This window comes from Temnothorax longispinosus, chromosome 7, assembly GCF_030848805.1.
Source record: "Temnothorax longispinosus isolate EJ_2023e chromosome 7, Tlon_JGU_v1, whole genome shotgun sequence".
In the NCBI taxonomy this organism is placed as follows: domain Eukaryota; kingdom Metazoa; phylum Arthropoda; class Insecta; order Hymenoptera; family Formicidae; genus Temnothorax; species Temnothorax longispinosus.
Genome location: NC_092364.1, coordinates 2,749,826 through 2,771,104, shown reverse-complemented (window position 1 = coordinate 2,771,104; position 21,279 = coordinate 2,749,826). Strand labels below are relative to the sequence as shown.

Below are 21,279 nucleotides of genomic sequence, written 5' to 3'. Positions count from 1 at the left end.
TACAACTAGAATCGCTTTAAGAGACGCGTGTAATCACCGCGCGAAATAAATCGACACGTTGCTGCGAATCAGTTTGATGGAAAAAGCATTTTGCGACAGTTGTTCGGTAAATTGAAAAAGAAGGGAAAAAGAGAAAGAGAAAGAGAGAAGGGGGAAAAACGGGTTACGACCGGGAACAATCGTCGAACGGTTTCAAAGGCATTATCGGCACAACGTGGTTTCCCCATTTGTTCACTGCGTCATTCTGCGACGCTGCCACAAGTGCATCACGCGAGGCGGTCGTCTCAATGGCATCTCTCCTCTTCGCCGACGAAAGAAACGGGAGAAAAAGAAGTAACGGGCGTCGCGTCATCGCGCCCGATGAGGACCGTAAGAAAGCCGCGAGACCGTCGTCTTGGAGAAATACATCTGAATAATTGAGACCCGACCGTCGCGTCGCGTCGCGGCCTCGATCGATCTAATCGACGATCATTCCGTTTCTTTCCCGCGATATGAGTTAGTCTCTTTCTCCTTCCCCACCCTCTCTTTCTCTCTCTCTTCCCTCATCTTCCGTTCTCCCGCATCTGCTCTCGTGGCTCTTTCATCGCGGCACTTTGTAGATATTGCTTTTATTCGGGCTCGCTGATGTTACTGCTGAGTTTCCGTCTTCAATCCTTTTAACTTTGTACGAAGCATGGCGCATGTATACGAACATTTAGCACACACGAGGCTGTGTGAGATGGAAACGAGCTTGAGCTAGCTACCGAAGAATTTTAAATAGCTCGAGCTTAGATCGAGTTATGTTATGTCCTGCGGAGTTCACGAATCTTTTCCGTTATTCAACTGTGTATCCTACCGGAGCTCCAAGAATTATTTCGTGAAAAGGTAAACTAAACGGAGCCTGACAGGTTGGGTTGCCTTTGAAATTTATTATTTTAAGTATACCAGGCGTACATAGCGGTCGGAAAAGGAAAGACCGAGCGAAGCCGCAATCGAGAGCGGCTTAAGAGAATTTTTACGTGAACAGAAGGAAACGAAGTAACGTATAGCTGGCGCGAATGGGAGAGGCGGAGAGAAAGGAGGACAAACGAACGAAGACAAAAGGAAGGCCGATGCTCGGCTCGGAGGGCCTTTCCGTCGTCCCGTAAGCTTCCTTACTCTTCTGCTCTCTCATCCAAGCGCCGAGATACGTGCTTAGAACTCCCGAGCAGCAGTTGGCTGTTCTTTCAGGCTGTTCAGTTCCGTTCTGTTCCGTTCCGTTCCATTCGAATCCCCAAAGGGACCCAGCTCCTTTCCCGCTCGCGGCTTCTACTTCCGTTACCTTCTATGAAAGACATATCCTCTAGTTTAGAGATACGAACCCCCTCGGTGCATCTCGCACGATGCACCTCTCTTCGGGTCGCCGTAAATTTGATAAAAGTCCCGTCTTCGCCGACGGGAGACGAGAGAAATCTTATTGGTACACTACAGTGGGTATCTCGGCGTATTCGAGGTAATACGGCGCTCATTGCGTGGCATATTTTAATTACAACTTACCGTCTGAAAAATTCATTTATTTGGACCTTGCGAGCGTCGACGCGATGCGTATAATTTCGAACTTACAAATCGGCATTGTATATTACGAATTTGCACCATGAAATGAAATACAGAAAGTGCAAATTAATACGACGCAATTAATATGATGCGTTCATTTAACGGTAAACTGGGCGATTGGAAAGCGGAAGTTAAATTTAATTTTAACAATATCCCCATATATTTAAAAACCTGCGAAACTTTATTTATTTATTTAATATAAATTTAGATTTTTCGATATCGAGAGAAATATTAAACAGCTTAATTCAATAATACTGTTACGTGATAATTAGACAATACCGTATAATTAGCTCTTTGCATTGACGCAAATTGTATTTTCTCCATTAATTTTGTCGTGTTATAAAATATTATCGACGATGTATTACTGCCAGGATGTAATTACCAACTCTGCTAAATAATTCAGAGCACTGTGAAAAAAATATGGGATTCAGAAATCCGTGTTATTCATTAAATATTTTATGGGATTCCAATGAGGTCTCAATAATCCCAAGATCCCAAAATAATTTTATTTCCTTTCCGTTGTAACATAATATAAAAACATATTGTTTAATATTTATTGCGTACATGTTTAATTGTTTAATATTTATTGTTTAATACTTATTTGCTTTTATATCAATTCATATAAATCATGTATAATATGATTGTAAAGGATTTAAAATATAAATAGAAAAACATTTGTATTTATATCGTAGGGAAAATTATTTTGAGAAGAGAACAAATTTATTTACTGTTATTTTATAATATTTATATTTATTTGATGAATGTAACAGTAAAATTTTCATTCTTGATACAACTTAAAACTAACTTTGATTAAAAAAAAATGATCAAGGTAAATGTACCAATGTTTGGACACTCTGGACAGTCAGTGAACACATACCTATGTCTGGACACTTTTATCATTTTAGTTCTTAAATAAGTATAACACGAATTAACGTTTGGATACTACAACTAAAGTTTCAAAATACGAGAAAAATATTTTTATCTTTGATTTTAATTCGCGTTATGCTTATTTAAAGACTGCGTTCTGACATAGGTACGTGTCCATTGACTGTCCAGGAATTGGTACATTTACCTTATCTTCCGGCGGTTGCGCCCTTTCATAACGGGAGCAGGCGCGCTATGTATCTACAAAGTACTGGAATCAGATTGGAAATTTGAAAGGATAAGGGGTATTATCGTAAAATATAAACTTCATGTGGTGAAAGTTTACGATATTTGAAAGCTCATTAATAATTTATTTGAATAATAATTGTTGCAATGTATATCGTATAAAAATCGAAGAATGAAAAAAGTTATGAATCTACTTCAGAGACTGAGTATTTTGACAAACTTTACAAATAACAAAACGCGTAGAATGTTTTTTACAAATAAATTGAGTACACTTGTGGCATGTCAAGGTGGTAGACGTATTTGTGTAAAACTTGCATCTCCCTCGCTTTCGACGACAATCGAGTGATTGATCTTCCTTCTCAGCAGGAAGATTTTTCCGTAGGAATGCTTGAATATCGATGGGTAGCGATTGTATTTTAGTTCGCAGCGCAAGTTGTTCTTTTATCAGGCCGAAAGCTAGATCAGTCAAAAAAATTCTTCGTCGATACTGATCTCGGTCACAATATTTCGCGAAGTAAAGTATCTGGGAGTTTATCCCTGCTATGTTCAACATTATGAAGAACAAAGCTAGAGGCCATCGGTTAGTGATTCTATAGATACAGAATACGCAGTGCACATTTTATCCATTGTATCAACTGCTTTTTTTGTTTCGTTATAACTGAGCACTATTTCTGGTATTCTCGTGATTTTATCAAGCTCTGCTAAATCGTGAATTGTGGATAATAAGATAACAGCGTTATTTGGTTTCGGAACGTACGATACCAAAGTTTCCTGCTTTCGAAAACCGAACAACGAAGATTGAGTCTTTCGGTTTTTCCTTGGGAGAAATTCCGGGGGAATTTCCAGTTTGTTTTTGCGCATAGTTCCAAAGAATGTGATATTCTTCCCCAAAAGATACTCGGCCAGAGGCAAGCTGGTATACCAACTGTCCGTTGTCAGATTTCGATTCGAGCCTTCGATTGGCTCGACAAGTCTTTTTACAATGTCAGTCGGAGAATTTGACTCGTTGAAAGATCCACTCGGTTGCGTTTTACAGTAAACTTCCAAATTGCTTGTGTAAAAGGTTTTTGCGTCGCACATTGCAAAACATTTCAGTCCGTACTTAGCCGGTTTGCTCGATATGTACTGCACAAAGCTACAACGACCTCTGAATGGATGCAGCATTTCATCAATTGTAACGTATTCGCTCACGGTGTAACTGTTTTTACAATTTCTGACAAATGAGTCCAGCATCGATCTGATTGGTGCCAACTTGTCCGTCTGTTTCCTCTCACTTCTCGTTGACTTATCGTCGAATCGGAGACATCTCAACAAAAATAGAAACCGCTTGTAGCCCATGACTGCTCGGAGTGTCTGTATTCCGGTTCCATTTGTTGCCCACAGTTCCAGAACATTAGTGTAAGAGCCTTTCTTCGTTCCAATAAAAAAAAGAGTCCCGATCAAAGCTAAAATCTCACACCTCGTGGTATCTCGGCAGTCCTTCTCTCGTTTATATGAAACAGTATTCCGCTTGGACTCGATGTACATATTTGTGTATTTGACAATATCATCGACCATACCTAAGTAAAAAATCTTATAAAATGCGCTTACTTTGTCGGTGATGTCTTTTGTGGCTGATGTTAGTCCAGGTAAAACGTTTCATAACGTTTCTTTTTTTCACTTTCGACGGTTGTGAATAAGGGTATTTCTTCCATTTCAAGGACTCGTCGACATTTACGTAGTAAGGTCGCTTTACCTGGGGTTTCCTTCGCAGATCGATGAACGGCTTTTTGAAATGTTATTTGTTTCGCCTCTCTTTCAAAAAATAATTCCCCTTCGCTTGTTTGCGCCCCTTCTGTCTTGTCACCGCTCTGTTCCGACTGACTGAGTGTCGTGATCACTCCTGTAAATCTTTTCTTCCTCATTTTCTGAATCATCCTCGTTGTCGATAGACTCTTGTGTTTCCTTCTCCAAATAATCTAACAAGTCCTTCCTCAAATTATGGTTTGTCGACATTCTAGAACAATAACAAAAGAAAAATCACGTAATAATCTGCATAATAAAATCAATAATTTTTCATTAATTCCAATAATCGGCATAAAATGTTATTTTAATTCATACAGTTTATAAATAATAATAACAATGCTTAATAATGATAATAATAACAAGACAATGAAAATATGTACAATTATATGCAGATGTTGATCTCGTCGTTATCGCGGGTGCGGGCGCGTACTTTGTGTATACACGACGGAACAGGAACTTCTAAAAATCCGTAAAATCTGTATAGCGTTAGCAAAACGACAACTACGCCTTTCGACAATCAAATAGACACTGCAGGAATAGCTCGGGGAGCTGGAGCCAGGATCAAACCGAAAGTTTTCGTGCATCCCCTCTATAATCACCGCGCGTGCGTGCACAAAATACACAGGCGCGCCCGCTGGAAGATTAATCAATATGTAGGTATTGCAATGATATTGCATCCTTCCGTATATATCTATTCCTTTTTATTATAATAATAAATTCGAAGCCAAAGTGAGAATATAAAATCAATAAAAGGATTTTATGAAAAAGGTGGAGTAAAACGCGTTAATGCCTGATAAAACTAATAGTCAATACTATAGCGAATCGACGTAGTGCAGGATACAATGGAGATTTATTATCGATTTTCTCGCGGCTGGAGGTACCGAGTGATGCACTTATTTGAACCGAAAGAAACGAGATGAAGTCAGACGTGCGTTAAATCCGAGCAAAAAAGAAGACAATTTTGCTGAAATATCGACAGTCTCCGGAATTATGAAAAATGTTGCGATTAAGAAACAAGTTACTAGTATACTAGAGCTATATCAATTAATTTAGTATCTTCTAATGATTTTTTTAAAGCTCGATTTTCCTTGACTGTTCTTGCGATGTTAGTAACTTTTGATAATTTTTCTTTTTAATAATTTGCACCTTTAAACTTCCGCGATTTTAAAATTCCTATCGCGATTCTTGAAATTTCAGACACGATAGTTTAATTAAGGAAATAAATGAGAATATAGGTATGCTATTTGCAAGGTATGCTAATAGCTTCGAATCACTCGAATATTAGAGTTATTAGATTTTTAAAGATTAATTTTAAAATATTTTAAATTAATTTTGATCCTTTTAGAATTACAATAAATTTTTATTTTTTTTTACATTTTTGTACATTTACCGTAATTTAACTTTTATTTTAAACACTGTTTTATTTTTAATTTTTTATAAAATAATTTTTATAATATACAATTTGAGCTTTACTCTTGCTCGCTCACACTCATCTTACTATTCTGACGTTCGCTCATCCACTTTCTCGTTTGCACGCACCGGAGTTTTATTATAGTTTAACGACTTAGACATTTAATGACTTTCACATGATGATATGTGCTATATTTTTAATGGTGTGTATAAAAGTTATTATTTCATGTAATAATACATAATTCTTCGATAAAAGTAATGCGCCGAAAGATAAATTTAAAAATGGTGAATGTCTTATTTAATATATTTTATGAAATTTTAATTATTTGCTAAGTCGCTTATTATACTTATATGACAAACGCATCCGCAGTATGTATATATGTAATATCAAATAGCGTGACAATTATAATTAATCTGTAGATATAAGCTGACCTAAAATTACAAATATTGACGCGCTTATTGAAGACTCTGAAAGCATCGGTAATGAAATGTAGAACATTTTAATGTGCACAATATAGGTATTTGAAATGTACGCTACATTACGATAATGGATGCAATATGCTGTCCACAATTTAATGACGTGACATCCACAATATTATATAGTCGCTAACTTGATTTTCGCGATTACGCGTTAAGCGATTACAGCAGCTCATCGATGGACTAATCGAAAGGTCACACATACACGGTATATTTATAACGTGCATCGGACGCGCTAAAGCTTACGCATTGATTTTTAATTACATTGTATATTAACACTATCAATAATGTAAAAACTCGTGGAATTTGTACCAGCCTCGTTTAGAAGGGATTCGGTTTACGTCTGTAATAATGACAAGCATAGAAATACCATATATCGTATCATAAATTATCTCTTTTTTTAACTTTTTTATAAACTAGATACTTTTATTTTTATACTGGGTTTTCTGTCGACTGCCTATTTCTATTTGCGAGTCCTATTATAAAAATTCGTAAGAAATTAAATTTAACGTTTTTATTTAACGTTTTTTAGAATACGTCTGCATATATACTGTCTTCAAAACGAAGAGCTCGTGTGCAAGGCGCGTCTGATAAACGGATGCAGATTAAGCTTCGACATTTCCTTACAGTTATCAATAATTAACAAAATTTTATATTCGACACACATCAGATAGCTGATAAACAGTTTAGGTTGTTTTTCGCGTAAATGGTGAAATTTTTGAATAAAATAAACAAATGCCGATAAGCTTGTGGCGTGAATGACGTGACGAGCCTTGTAACCACGGGCGGCAAGCAGCGAGCTGCGATATCGACGTTGGCGCTCGCAGAAACTCCGTTCCTTCCGCAGTAAAGACTAGCTGGGCTTACCATTCGCATGCCTGCTCCACTTACCCTGCCGCAAACGTGCTTCGGATAAAACGCGCCTCGGATTGCTACTGCTTCGCTCGTGCAAACATCGGTATCAATATTTGTGCAGCTAGCTTTCGCGCAAGATAGCAGATCCAATTTTTGTGAAAAAACACTCGCGCTGCATGTAAAAATCTGTTGCAAAAATAAATTTGATTGAAGTGTGACACGTGGCGTTCTCAGAGAACATCAAAATATGCACTTAACATTTAAAATCGTATTGTTCTTAAAACGGATGAGAAATAACTATGTTGTGTTGCTTAGAAAATTGCAATTTAATAATCGTGCTACACATTGCATTTTTTTTACTTCTTTTTTTTTGGCGGGTTAAACTTTTTTAAATACAACTGTAATTACAATAATACAATTTTACGGCATCTGTGCCACAGCACAGTAGATTTTTCAATTAGCTTTAAGCGATCTTTAACGAAAGTTTGATTTAGAATCACTTTTAAATGACACTGGTGCTTTACTATATACATTTAATTAACTTGGTTTTATACTGAGTAGCATTTGATATTGAAAATCAAGCGGTTGACATTTCTCATCAAAACTTTAGTGACAAAGATTTATTCCAATCTCAAAGGTTTGCGCGAAAAATGACGTTATAATTTCCGACAGAGTTTACATATATTTTTACTGATATTTGCGCTTTTAGAAAAAAAATTTTATAAAAGAATAAAGACGGACTATTAATTAACTTCTTGGTAGCTATTCACATCGTCCCGTCACGAACTTTATTTCGTCAGAACTGAATAGCGGGTCGCGGAAGCCGCGATATCTGTAAATTAATTTCCTTTTGGATTCAGTCATTTCATATTTTCTCAATTTTGTCTTCTCCATTTTCAAAGTTCACGTATGCTCGCAGCACTGGAAAGACATCTCACGAAATTCATTAACTTTCACGGATTACCCTCTTCAAACCTTACAATTAATTAAAACTTTCGGCATGAAAATAGCGTCCGCTATCAACTTCTAGTTAAATTTTCCGTCCGGACAAATAATTTTGTCCGGAACATTAATTCCTCACAGAATGTCCTTTAGTAAACAATTTCTATTTATTTTACGACGAAGTTTAGGCATCCCGAAATTTTGTTTATTTAGAAACGCTACTCGAAACAAATTTCTTGTATACGATAATTAATTCTGCATTTCTGATTATTTTTTAATTTAACGCAACTATGGAATATTATTTTTGCATCGAACTATCGCACGGTTGATAAGTTATTCATTGAAAAAGTAAATATAATACAACTTTACAATCTGCTTGTTATAATCTCATTGGAATTCTTTAAACTCGCAACTGAGTTAACAATATGACCTAAAGTCTTAATCCTTTTACATTTGAACTTTTAATCTTTATTTCCCTGGGTAGTTGGATTAATGTAAAATTTGCGGCAAATGGCGTGTTAAGAGTTTTCATAAGAACTTTGTTTTAATTTCATTATATTAAATCAACATATCTCTATGACCCTTTTAATACATAAATTTTTCACGCCTGAGATTCATCGTTTCCAAAAGATTTTTCCGCAAGAGAGCTTGGCGGTGTACTTACTTTTTATTTTTATCTCGTGTCATAGCAAAGTGATATTGCTTTTTTGTTTATGATGCCGATCAAAGAGTATGTTATATTTTGCATAATTTACATAAATTATACAGCTAATTATTTTTCGTCATAATTATATTTATAATAATATTTATCATTTTTTGCGGGCTCTCGAAAGCAAAATATGGACAAGGTTAAAAAATTATCGAGTAACAGCTTGCTCTATCAGCAGCAAATTAATTTAAGAATGTTTTTACGCACATGAATCGATAATTATTCTAGAAATAAAAGATTCTCATTTCATGGATCAGTTGCACCGGCAACTTTGATTATCAAAACAACCTCTAGTGATTTTCTTCCTAGATCATCTTTCTGACTGCAATACAATACAGAGGAAATTAATTGTTTTTGCAGTTGAAAGATGCTCAATGCACTTGCAAAAATGCGAATCGTATGCTGCAAACTCATCTTTTATCTCAAGTTAGTTTCTCGTCTGAGACAACGAAGAACAACCTGGGCAATTGTCGTTACGCTAATTATTAAGTAGTTTCGTGCAATTTTGCTTCAAGTTCTTCAATTTAAACGGGACAATGAAAACGCGACGAAGATCGATAAGCGATCTCCCCCCCCCTTGAATTTGCTTCAAACGAACTTCCCCTTGAGTAAACCCTTACGACAGCCATACGAAATTCTACGAGCCACGAAATTATGGCGAGTCGATGACGGCGAATCGAGGCAAAGTTCCACGTTGAAGTTTCCCACGTTGAGGTTGCGCCTCCCCGAATTCACTTGCGAATTCTCCGTCGTAGTACCTACTTGTTTATTTTCCAGAATACGCGAGGCGAATTACGCTTTCTCGTTTGGGCTGACATGCGGGACTGACTCGGGCGGAAAGAAAAGACCGATAAACCGATAAAATAGTTTGCGCAAAATTAAATCTATCGTTATACATATTCACATTTGAAAAGCAGAAGCAAGTGGATCCAAACGAATCGGTTTTGACATGTTGTATTGCATTTACGAGCTACAAATTGATCCTAAATTGGCTAAACTGACTAAAACTAAATGCGATTTTTTGATAGTAGAACACAACAAGATTGTGATAAAACGTTATAGTTTAAAACGATTTTATCCTGTTATCTCCCTTCACGTGTACAGAATGTTTCCTAAGTAATATCCAATATTTTAGAAATTTATTTTTAAAATTATTTTATGAAAATTTATGTAAAAATAATTTCAAGGGTCTCGTTTTAGAGATACAGGGTGTTAAAAATTCTATAAAATTATTCTTTCTTAATTCTTTTTTTAAGTCTTTGAGACCAGAGATTTATATAAACTTTTCTTTATAAAATAATCTTAAAAACCAATTCCTAAAATATTGAACAATACTTAAGAAACACATTGTACGTTCCCCTCGTATAATCTTCTAAATCAAAGCAGCATTCGGCACATATCGTTCTCACGAGTGTTCTAGGACGTGCGAGGGATTCGACATAATGATAAGAGATGGAAGTGTAGGGAAAACAGCTCCCCACTGTCGAACTCACGTATCTTCGTCTGTCGATCGCCATTTGACCCCGTAAACCGGGGAAGAGCTTATATTCTTCGATCTGTCCTGTGGGAAATGTACTCACATCGTGTGCGCTTGTATGCATCTTGCCATGGGTGCGTCCCTGTCGGCACATCCGAATGCATGAATTTAATACGGTAAAAGAGTTCCGACTTTCACTCGCTCGCCATCGAGTATCGATATCCGATGTCTTTTTCTTCAAAGGGCTTGACTTTGTACTTGCCTACTTTCTTTTAAAATAACGATACGATGCGAAATAATTCGTGAAAGTAAATTCGTGAAAAATCCAAATGGCAAAAGCACCCTGAAAATTTGCGGAAAATTATGCGAGTTCTTTATTCGCGATCCGTTAAACCCTTTAAAAATTAATGTTCGGAAGAAGAAGAAGTCGTCGGCGTTTTACTTAATTTTCCGGAAACTTTCACTCTGCCGTATCTTACTTAGATACGAGCTTCCGTATTCCCGTATACACTCCACCGGAATAAAGACAGAGAGAAAGAAAGAGTGAGAGAGAGGGGGGAGGGAGGGAGGGATTGTTTGACGTCGTGAAGGAAGTCGAAGAGGGTTGACGTTGCTGAGAGAACGAGGAATTCCGCCGCGAGGACTGCAGCTGCAGGGATGTTCGGTCGTCGACTCGGACGAGGGGGTGGCGAGGGAGTCAGGGGAGCTCTGGACCGGGGGTCGGGGTCGGGGTTGTCGGTCCAGAGGGGGATGAGGGAAGACCGCACCCACCCCGGTTTATCGACCGGGTTACACCCTTAGCCGGCGCTCTCGCAAATTTCCCTCCTTACCTGCGCTCTCCCATCACCCTCTTTCTGCAACGCGTTTTCTTTCCGCGATGCACCGAGCGGTGGAGTGCATTACGCATTTGAAATTCGGCGTTTCCGGTCAGGAAACACTGTCGTAACATTTGCGACGTCGAAATCCAGGCAAAATGATTACGTGACGAACGATGTCGTTGACAAAGTTTATCGCTAAAGAAATCTGTAGAACTCGATATTTCGTCCTGGTGCTCTTTATACAGCAATTATGTAAGACGTGATATGACTAATAATAACAGAATAAATTAAGAACTATTTAATATTCGGAAGCACGATTTACAAATCTGGGTCTTTATACTCATTTTTGTTTCTCATAAATTTTGTCACGTTTAATCTCAAAACAATAGTTATTTAAATTTTTAAAAAACTTATGAATAATTATTTAAATTTTTAAAAAACTTGTGAAATTGAGAAAATATGATGGGATGACGAATTTTTGATGACATTTGCACGAATGAATTCTTTAATAAAAGTTTCCCCAAACTTGAATCCTACTTTAGGATTAGCTCTATAACTTTTTCTTAATTTACGGTGATTTCTATAGGATTATGGTTGCCTCTCAGAAACTTTATAGTAATCCTTGCTATATACGCCCGAAAAAACAGCTTATTTACTTGGCATAAAAAAATCAATATCATCAATGCTTTTCAAATTTATTCACTTTATGTTTACGGCACGTACTACGTTGTAGCACGCTATTTTTTCACATAAGTTCCGCGAGTAATATTTTTCATCGCAGAAATGCCTTCCTTTTAGTCGCGTCCCGGGGGACGCATCCGTGTATATATTTTTTTAGATTTAGAAATAAAGTTTCTCCCTCTTGCATTCGAATGAACATTTCGTTTCTATATGTCCCTTGGTTCTACAACGTTTGTCCCCTTTAATGTCTCTGCTGACGAGTTTTCGTTGTTGACACGGATTTCCCACGAGATATGATCGTCACTTGAACCAGCGATAGTGCATATAATAACATACGATTAAATGCCGTGCGTTCCAGAATTGGATGCTGTTTTAAAGTTAGGATTCTATGAATAATTTGCGCGCGACACCTTAATATTCTCGAAAATATTGACTGTCATATTCTTTATCTTTCCTTTAGTAACTTGACGATTAAAAAAGTGATTATTATTTTCAATATTGTGCAACGATTATTATTAGAGACATTGCAGCAAGATATATATTCATTTCCATATCCGGATTAGGTATTATTTTAATCAGTTCGTTTGCTTTAGAATTCGCAACGAAGGGAACTTTTTTCGCTGCGGACTATCTCTTTAAACGCGTGCAATTGTCGTGAAACGACTTTTACCGACAAGGCAACATTCGTCACAGCACTTTTACCCCTGTCGCTTCCCTTCTCCACTCTCTCTCCCTTTCTTTCGCTCTGTCTCTCTCTCTCTCTCTTTCTTCCTTTCGTATTTTTCTCATCGACCCAGTGACGTCTAGCGAAAAAAAAGAGGTTTATACCGAGATGCGATAATAACAAAATGCTGTATTGCGTTTTTCTAGCTTCGCAAGTACTTGTTTCATGTGCAAGCCATTCTTTCTTTTCCTGGTTTCGTTATCGTGCATACAGAACTGCGTCAGATTACATTATTACCTATATCGTCTCGCCGCGAAATTCGTAATCGTCAATCTTTCTTGCTCTATTTTTTTCATTCGATTAATCCACTTTACATTTAAAAAACAAGTTTTAAAACACCTAGTCATCTTTCTTGTATTGTTAATAACGACGATAATGATGTAATATCCGTAAGAAAAAGATATTCTAATCTTTAGTATGGTTGCTGAAAAAATAGAAGACATATTACGTAAGAAATACAATAAATATTGTAAATTGTGCTATAACTGTTATATTTTAACAGCATGTCGCGCTATAGAGGCAATTTATGTTATACACTAGCATCGTTACTTGTATCTTCGCACTGACGTCCTGTGTGTATATGGCTGGAAAATAATGTGTATCTCGTACACTCTTTTCCCATCTTCTCCTGCTTCTTCTCCTGCTTCTTCTTCTCCTCCTACTCCTTCTACTTCCACCATCAGCAAGTATCGCACGTGTGTTGCGCGAGCGTATGAGTTTTTTCTTGCAAAACTGCGCTTTGGCTTTATCGCACCGTAAATGCACGTTGTGTTAACATTTAATATGGCGCGTACACGTGCCGTTACACATGAACGGCGTGCACGGCGAGCGACAGTTAAGCGGCTGGAAATTAAAACGCGAGCGATACATCTCATGTCACGGGACTATTTAGATGCAGGAAACCGCAGATGAATTCCGGGATATCTCTTTTACATTAGTCATTAATTTTGAAAATGACGTGCAAGTTAAGTCTCGAGGACATAATTTATAGTGCAAAAAGCGATGATTTATATATTTAAAATAAGATAATAATTCATATTAATTTATTTAATAATGATGCTAGTATATTTGTACACGTTACGAGTAATAAGTATCTTATTTTTTGAGCGATGATATCGATTAGAGTCTTATCCAGAAGGATTAAATCGCGTGGAATTAAATTTAAGCCTGAGATTTTTATAAATCAGACACCAGAATGGTATTGCGCACTAAAATTAAAACAGCAATTAATATGCATTAGGCCTCTACCAATAATTATTAATAATGTGTATATGATAAAACCATCGTTATTCTCTCTTATAGTATAGTAATACTGATATTAGTAATGAGGATACGAGCATCAGGTGTTATTCAGGGTTTTATTCGGAGGCATTTGTTCTCCGCTCCGGAGATCTTATTTCGCAAACGTATCACGTAAACCAGCGGGAAACAGCAAATTTCTCCGAAAAATGCACCTCAACGATATTGCATGACATATTAATATACAGTCAATTTAATATACGAACAAAGTATGCAATTTTACGTAATAACGAGAGAAACGAGTTAACTTTTTTTTACAAAAAAAAAAAACATCCCCGTATGAGCTTTTTATAGCTCGTACATCGATATCGTGCAATATCGTACGATTGTGCAAATTCTGACAGACTTTTTACGGACGAGCGTCTCTAACATATGATCTTATTTTTAACGTTTGAGGAAATTTTTTACGTTTAGTGCAATATTTACCTTTTTTCGCGTTTTTTTAAATTATTTTTTATGAGGATTTATTAATAATACGATCGTTGGTGAGTTATACTGAACGGAAGCTCGGTATTCATTAAAACTTCATTTCCCGACTGGCAACAGGCGAGGAGGATGTGAACAAGAAAAAGAAATTAAAGAATAATAACGAATTACTGAAATTTTTTCCTCAAATTTAGATACAATGTGATCGTATCTCGGAACATTTTTAATAATTGCGAGAAATGCTAAAGCGTCGTTCTGTATAGCGTTTTACTTCGGATTACGTTGCAAATAAAACATTGTTGCAGCTAATTCCAATGGAAATGGACTTTACCCGCTCTTATCAGAAGACAAGATATACTCCCTATTCTAGATTTAATATGCTTTTCAAGTCTCGCAACTTTTTCCTGAGCCTTTTTAGCAAACGTTTCACGTAGGCTACCAGAGAAGACATATGTTTCCTACAACGGTCTTAGTTTTATCGTCGAGCAGCATTAACCCTTTTTCAGTATAATCTATATAGCTATGCATTTTAAGAATACCTTAAGGCTCTGAGAAGATTGCACACGCTTAATGGCCACTTTAAAAAAATTACTTTTTATTTTTATTTTTCTTGATATGCATACATTATGCATACGAGTAGCCTTTTCTGATATGAGCAATACAATAGGTAACGTAAATACACATATATATATTTTTTAGTTTTACATGTTGCTGGAAATTATTTTTTTTATTCGAGAAAGTTATATCCCTTTGCAAAGGAATTTGGACCTTTTATGTTTATATATTTGAGTTTGACTAGCATTAATTCGGAAAGCGTTAACTCAAAAACCAATTCATCAGTTCTTGACAAGCATTAAGCACGGAGTTAGGACGCATTGTAGCAAATTTCTGAAGTTTGTCGTGATCAGTTGGTCCTGTCATGCTTCTGTTTCAGTTTAGCATTTATATCGGTCTGAGGACACGGTTGTAATTTTGTAACTGTTCGCAAACTGTTCGGTAATTTGAATATACGTGTTCGAAGGTATGGTTCTGTGATTAGCAGAACGGAATTAATTTGCGGCAGTATGATAAATAATAGATATTAACATTTTTTAATACCATTTTTATGTATGCCTTACTAAGGCACAATTCTCGACTTAAAAGTTATGTTTCGTAATTTTTTAGGTAATTCTATATATTATATATCCTCGAAAGGTTGATTATTGCCATTACATTAGTGCTTTGTCAATAACTTCTGAATAAATAGAAAAGAATAATGCAATAAGTACATACATTGCTATTTTTATCGTATTCACAAGCACACAATTTAAATTATCATTAATAAAGAAATTTTATATGAAATATTACATTATATTTTACATAAAATTGTTATCGTATCTTTATTCTCGACTCTTTACATGAATTAAGAAGTCATGACGATTTTTGATAGAAAATAATTTGAAGGGAGGAGTAAACGGAATTTCCTTAAGTAGGATTTATATAGTCTTAATTGCTCAGTCAAGTTTACATAAGCCAAGAACTGCCTTTATTCATATCGATGGTTGTTCTGCACTTGCCGATGTCTGCACAAAATAATCCGGGCATTGATACATTGTACATATGTATATGTATATATAGGACGGTTGAAGTATCCCTAGACTATGGCCCGCGGCCACTGTCGATGTGCCTGTACGATGCTGGCATGAACGTGATATATTCGCCAAGGGCGGTTTTTGAACCCGATTTTGCGAGGAACGGAGATCGCGCGACCACGATCGCATGTCAGTCAGACATCATTCTCACACGACTGATTTTGTGCGTTCGCGCGTGAAAAGTTTACACGTTCGAAAGAGCACACGTTCCTGTTTGCGGTCCGCGTAGCGATGCGATCGCGAGATGTAAACATAATGTAAAACGTAAAGGTTGGTTTCGCGCTAAACAGGAAAGAATTGTTTAGAAAAACAATGATATGAATAATTGTCTTCATCTCGAGAAACAAAGGCGAGGTTTATGGAGATACACGATGTAAATTCTAATTCTAATTCTAATTTCACGGTTTTATAAGAAGTGAAAGAATTTCTAATTTTTTTTTTAAACAATATTGTATACCTATTTACGATTAAATCTAACATTCAGTGAGAAATGCTGTACGATATTTCAAGACATTCAGGTCACGAAACTCACGCGGATTATTTGACCACACTCGGACGTTAATTGAATGTTGCCCTTTCCTCCGAACGAATTAGCCGCATGCAAATCACTTGTGTCGAGACGTATCGTGTGACTGACATTCAACCGTGCCGCGACAATTTGCGGTACGCGCGAAACCGGTCTGATTCGCGCCGATCATCATCGTCGAATAATTCGCGATGAAAAACGCCCGCAACATTTCTCATTCTCGCGCGCGGCTCTTGGCCATTCGTGTTTTTCATCCGCGGACGTAAATGGCTCGTTTTCTTTCTCCCGTCGTTTTGAGTTAGTATTCTGCCGCATTGTGAGCTCTGGATGGCGCCTGTGCCGTCGCAGTCTCGTAACGTTGAAGATTAATGGCCGATGAGGGTCGAAAATCACGGGGATAAGAACGTGACGTTCTCGAAACGGTATTAATGCGCCTCGTGAAAGATATTAATGCCAAACGAGAGGCATGTTTCGCAGTTTAATCTCGTCATTGTTGGCGTTCCGACTCCGCGGTAAATATACAGTCGAGTGAAGTCACGTCGGTGGCTCTCTGAATTCCCGACAACGAATGAAACTCGAGCGGCAGAGATCTATATAGGAGTTGGCGATAGACGAAGTTCAGTCGTATTAATTTCAGCCTGTTGTTTAGACCGAATTTTCCCCAGTGCGGACTCGCCAGGTGTTGTTGGTTAGGTGTCGAGTCCATACGCGAAAGTTGTCGAAATATGAGCGGAAATATGAAATATTATCGTGCATTAATTAACGCCAGTGTACGTTAAATAATTTTTCCAAAAAAGTAAGGAATGACAAATTAGGAAAAACTACACGTGGGCGGTAATTTATCTTTTTTTTTCTTACTAAGAAATATTATGTTGCGTCAATCGTGAAATATATTTATTTAAGGAATAAAAATAATATGATTATTTTATTATCAGCATGTGTTTGTAACTCTTATAGTGACATAAGAACGTTTCGAAAATCCTTCGGCAATCTTAAAATCCTGCGGGCGTGATTGACTCGATTCCAGTTATTTTGGTTTGGACATCTTGCCAGAGGAGCGTCGATCTCGTAATCGGGCGCACACGGCAGTTGCCGAGATATCGGGTCCAAACTTGAATCGTTGCCAGCGTAGCCTGGGTTTACGAACAGCCGCGGCTCTTTCTCGTCCTTTGACCCCTGCCAAATCCTCGAAGAATGGCTCCCTCGAAATGCATCTGCGAAGGAAATCGACGAAAGAGAGAGAAAGAGGTTGATTATGCGCTCTCGCAAAAAGCTTGTTCGTGGAAGTGGCATAATGCCGGCTAGGTGCGAGGCCGCAATTAAAAGCTGCAGTGAGCGAAGTCCGTTAAGTGTGCCAAAGGGATCTTCCGGGAGAAAATAAATTTAACGAGTAGAAGATGAAAGGAAAATTAGAAGGAGGCTAGCGCGATTAAGAGGAACGTGAACGACGACGAGGTTGAGGAAAGTGTAAAACTTGATTCGTGCTTTCAACCGCTCACCGTTTTCTCTCATCCTTTTTGCGTTTTTGCGTTTTGCGAAAGATATAACGTTACGCGTTTGAATTTAGCAAGCTGATGCTTTAGGAAGCAAGCTGATTGCATATAAGAATATGTGGAGAGTGACGATAAATGAGAAAACGCGCGTTGAAATATACGTTTTCTCTCATTAAAAGCATTTAATTTATGCAATTTGCAAAAGTAGATTATATTACATGGAACTTAGTAAGTTTTTTTATACGGCCACACATTTTTTTCGGAGCATGAAATAAAACGACGTTAATTGGCGCCTGAAGAAACACCCGGTGATTCAGAAACATTTATATACACTTATTGCTCTGCTGTTGTTTGTTGTTTATTTTTCACTTAATATGTTAACAATGTTTAACACTAGAGCAAAGCAGTCAAAAAATGACTGGTCTGTAATTTTTTTTAAATTATTTGTATTTATAACCGAAAATTTGCATTTTCGGAGATTTTCCGCGATTTTTGCGATATATACATGATTTATTTGATCAATACACATTTTGCCTCTTCATCCCTTTTTTCAAAGATATGCATATAGTACATTTTTAAATATATAGTATATTATATAATATATTTAAATAGTATAAATTAATCGTCGATAGTTCTAGTATTAAGAATTAGCGTCTAGAATATAACCAAATGAATGTATATTTCTCATATTGCCTAATAACATCGTTGCATTATCAATAAATACCTATCGTAGTAATTCATCGTGGCAGAAGATCCTTTTACAGTATTATTCCTATCGTTGCACGCGATCGTTATTCGATACGTTTGTTCGCATTTCCTCAAAGTCTCTCCGTTAAAGAAATCTAAAAGGGATTAAATCCGTTCCACCGACCGGAATAGAATGCGAGTGACGACGGGAGGGCGCAATGAGATCGGGGAAGCGCGCGGGAACCGATGCCGATCGCACGAGTCGTCGGGACGTCTCGAAATCCTAGTCGTTCGTGTCGCACGAAGAGATTTTAAGGGTTTCCTCCCTCGTGCCCCCCCCTCCCCCCGTACGTGCGGCGACGGTTGCGGCACGTACACGCGTACGCGTCGAGTGCACCGGAGCACCGGTAGTCCGCAAGTGCATCAGCGGATCACGCCACGTATATACGTGTGTCGTGGTCGTCGTCTACTGGCGCATCAAGTTCCCCTCGTGGCTCCTCTTTATTTCCCTCTCTCGCCCGGCGCCTCTCCCGTATACACCCGCGTATTTTACTTTGGAACATAAGCTACGAGTAACTCGACTGAGGAGGAGGACCGGAGGAGGGACGCCGCCTATTGTTCACGGCATTGTCTCCTCGCGCGTTTACCCCGTACGGCGGCGATTATCCCGGCATGCAGTAAACGTTGCACTACCTACCTACCCCGTCTATCCCCGTACCCCTCTCTACGTGTGTATATTACGAAGAGACTACGGAGAGCGGTAGTCATCATTTCGATTGTTATGCTTTGAGTCGGGGAACGTATCGTTCTGTATATCGAGGACACGAATGCGAGACGTTTTCGCGTTCTCTATGGACCGGGATAAAAGCGAGACGTCATCGCAGAGATAAGGAAATTATTTATTTCGACGGTTTTTTTTCGAGGTTTTCGTTAAAACCGATATGCCGATGCGATAAATTTCTACCTCACAATATACAGAACTTATTACTTTCAAAGTAAATAATTCAAGGTAGAATTATTGCGATTGAAAAGTTTTTAAGTAAGTAAAGAGTTCTATAAGTAAGCGTCTTTGCAATGCTGTGTGTATTGTGTCTTCGGTATCGATTTTATTCGATAAGAGAGTTATTCTCATCTACCTTCGGAAAATGTTTACATTCAGCTGCCGCGAAAGGTGATTCTCGTAAATAAATTCAATAATGCCTTTATCAAAAACACTTTTGGTAGAAAAACGTAATTTTTCTTTAAAAAATTGACACGAGAGATTGAGCGTTTATTTCGATTATCAATTAATAATTTCGAAAATCGTCGCTGTTCGCCAAGAAAAATCAGACATATGTCGAACAAACTTTCAGTAATTTTCGTTACATCAACGACAACTTGGCAACAACAAGTCGACTCAAGCTCTCGATCTGTTGGTGGTCGATCATCATCGCGGTCTTCCGGCGTGGAAGCGAACAGTCGCGGTCACTTCCGCTTGGCTTCGAGTTTCGCCCACGAGAGTTGCAGACCGAGACGAAGACACGGAGACAGATGCAGACATATAGGTGGCGACGGTGGCATACATGCTTAGACTTGACTACGCGCTACTCGAAGTGTTGAATGCACAAGGAGGGGATCCGTGGTGAAGCTGCATTCGCTATGCCATCGGGCGCAGACAGTGGGGCTTGTCCGACGCAGGAAGGAAGACGTTCCTGTATGAGGAACGGGATTAATCCGCGTTTGGGAAGTGAGGATTTTGGCAACCCGGCTCACGCGACACAATGCGATGCGAGAGCAATGCAGCGTCGCGCCCCGACCCAAGCGCAATTCCACGAGAATGCCACCGCCGCCGCCGCGATGATCGTAACGCGAAAATCGTGTAGTGAAATATGAATTCATTGTTGAACACATGCGCGCGTATGCCGCGATATCCGATCATTCGCTCGACGCCACGGAAAACGCGAGTTGTGATGCGTGAGCATGCAGATGAAATTCAAATAAATCGTCCGCCAAGCGCAAATCGGTGGGAAAATTTTAAAAATTGTCGATTTAAAGAATTGTTGAGCGGAATTGATTAATGAAAAAAAAAATTTAACGAGCACGAAATAAACCTGCAAAATCTCCGCGTTGTAGGACGGGAAACGGAAGTTCACTGCGAGATCTCGCGACGTGCCATCGCACTCGGGTGGTCTGAGACGTGTTTTTTTCCTGACAGCGCCAATAGCAGAGCAGACGGAAGGTTTTGTTTAGCTTAAGCGATGTACGCAAAAAGAATTCTACGCGTTACCGCCAACGCATTCCAGCAAAACATCGCAGCTGCGAAAGCTTACGAATCTTTACTTTTTAACGATATAATGAGATGAAGCCCGCAGTATAAACTTTTCAGTTTATTTTTAATTTATTTGCTGTCGAGAGTCAGCACGTAACGTGAGGTACTCTCTAAAATTTGAAATTTTCATTTAACGGATATCGTAAACGTTGCACAAATCGATCCGTAAGATTAATTATATTTTATTGATTATACTTGGACGCGGTCTACTAATTTTAACGAGAGCTTTTATTTGCATCTGATTTGGAAGTCTGCAGACGGACTGATTTTTTAATACCCTGGTTTATATACGCTTGATCGCGTTTTAGTGCAACGATATCTCGAATTACTGTCACATCCCCCTCTACGA

The 21,279-nt window shown here is 38.0% G+C and overlaps 2 protein-coding genes across 3 annotated transcripts in view; one reads left to right on the top strand and one right to left on the bottom strand.

The window, feature by feature from the left end:
- Positions 1-21,279, top strand: part of LOC139816126 (uncharacterized) — a 205,194-nt gene that overhangs the window by 45,586 nt on the left and 138,329 nt on the right. The gene's annotated exons all lie outside the window — the stretch shown is intronic.
- Positions 3,135-4,990, bottom strand: LOC139816132 (piggyBac transposable element-derived protein 4-like). The gene is made up of 3 exons (XM_071783485.1): positions 4,848-4,990; positions 4,418-4,678; positions 3,135-4,241 (listed from the first exon to the last, which is right to left on the bottom strand). The coding sequence occupies exons 2-3, from the start codon at positions 4,596-4,598 to the stop codon at positions 3,250-3,252; spliced, it is 1,173 nt and encodes a 390-aa protein (XP_071639586.1). The 5' UTR covers positions 4,599-4,678; positions 4,848-4,990; the 3' UTR covers positions 3,135-3,249.

Coding starts and splice junctions, on each gene's coding strand:
- LOC139816132 (XM_071783485.1), bottom strand. CDS start 4,598: ATGATTCAGAAAATGAGGAAGAAAAGATTTACAGGAGTGATCACGACA. Junction 4,242..4,417: donor ATCTGCGAAGGAAACCCCAG/GTAAAGCGACCT, acceptor TTTTTTACTTAG/GTATGGTCGATGATATTGTC.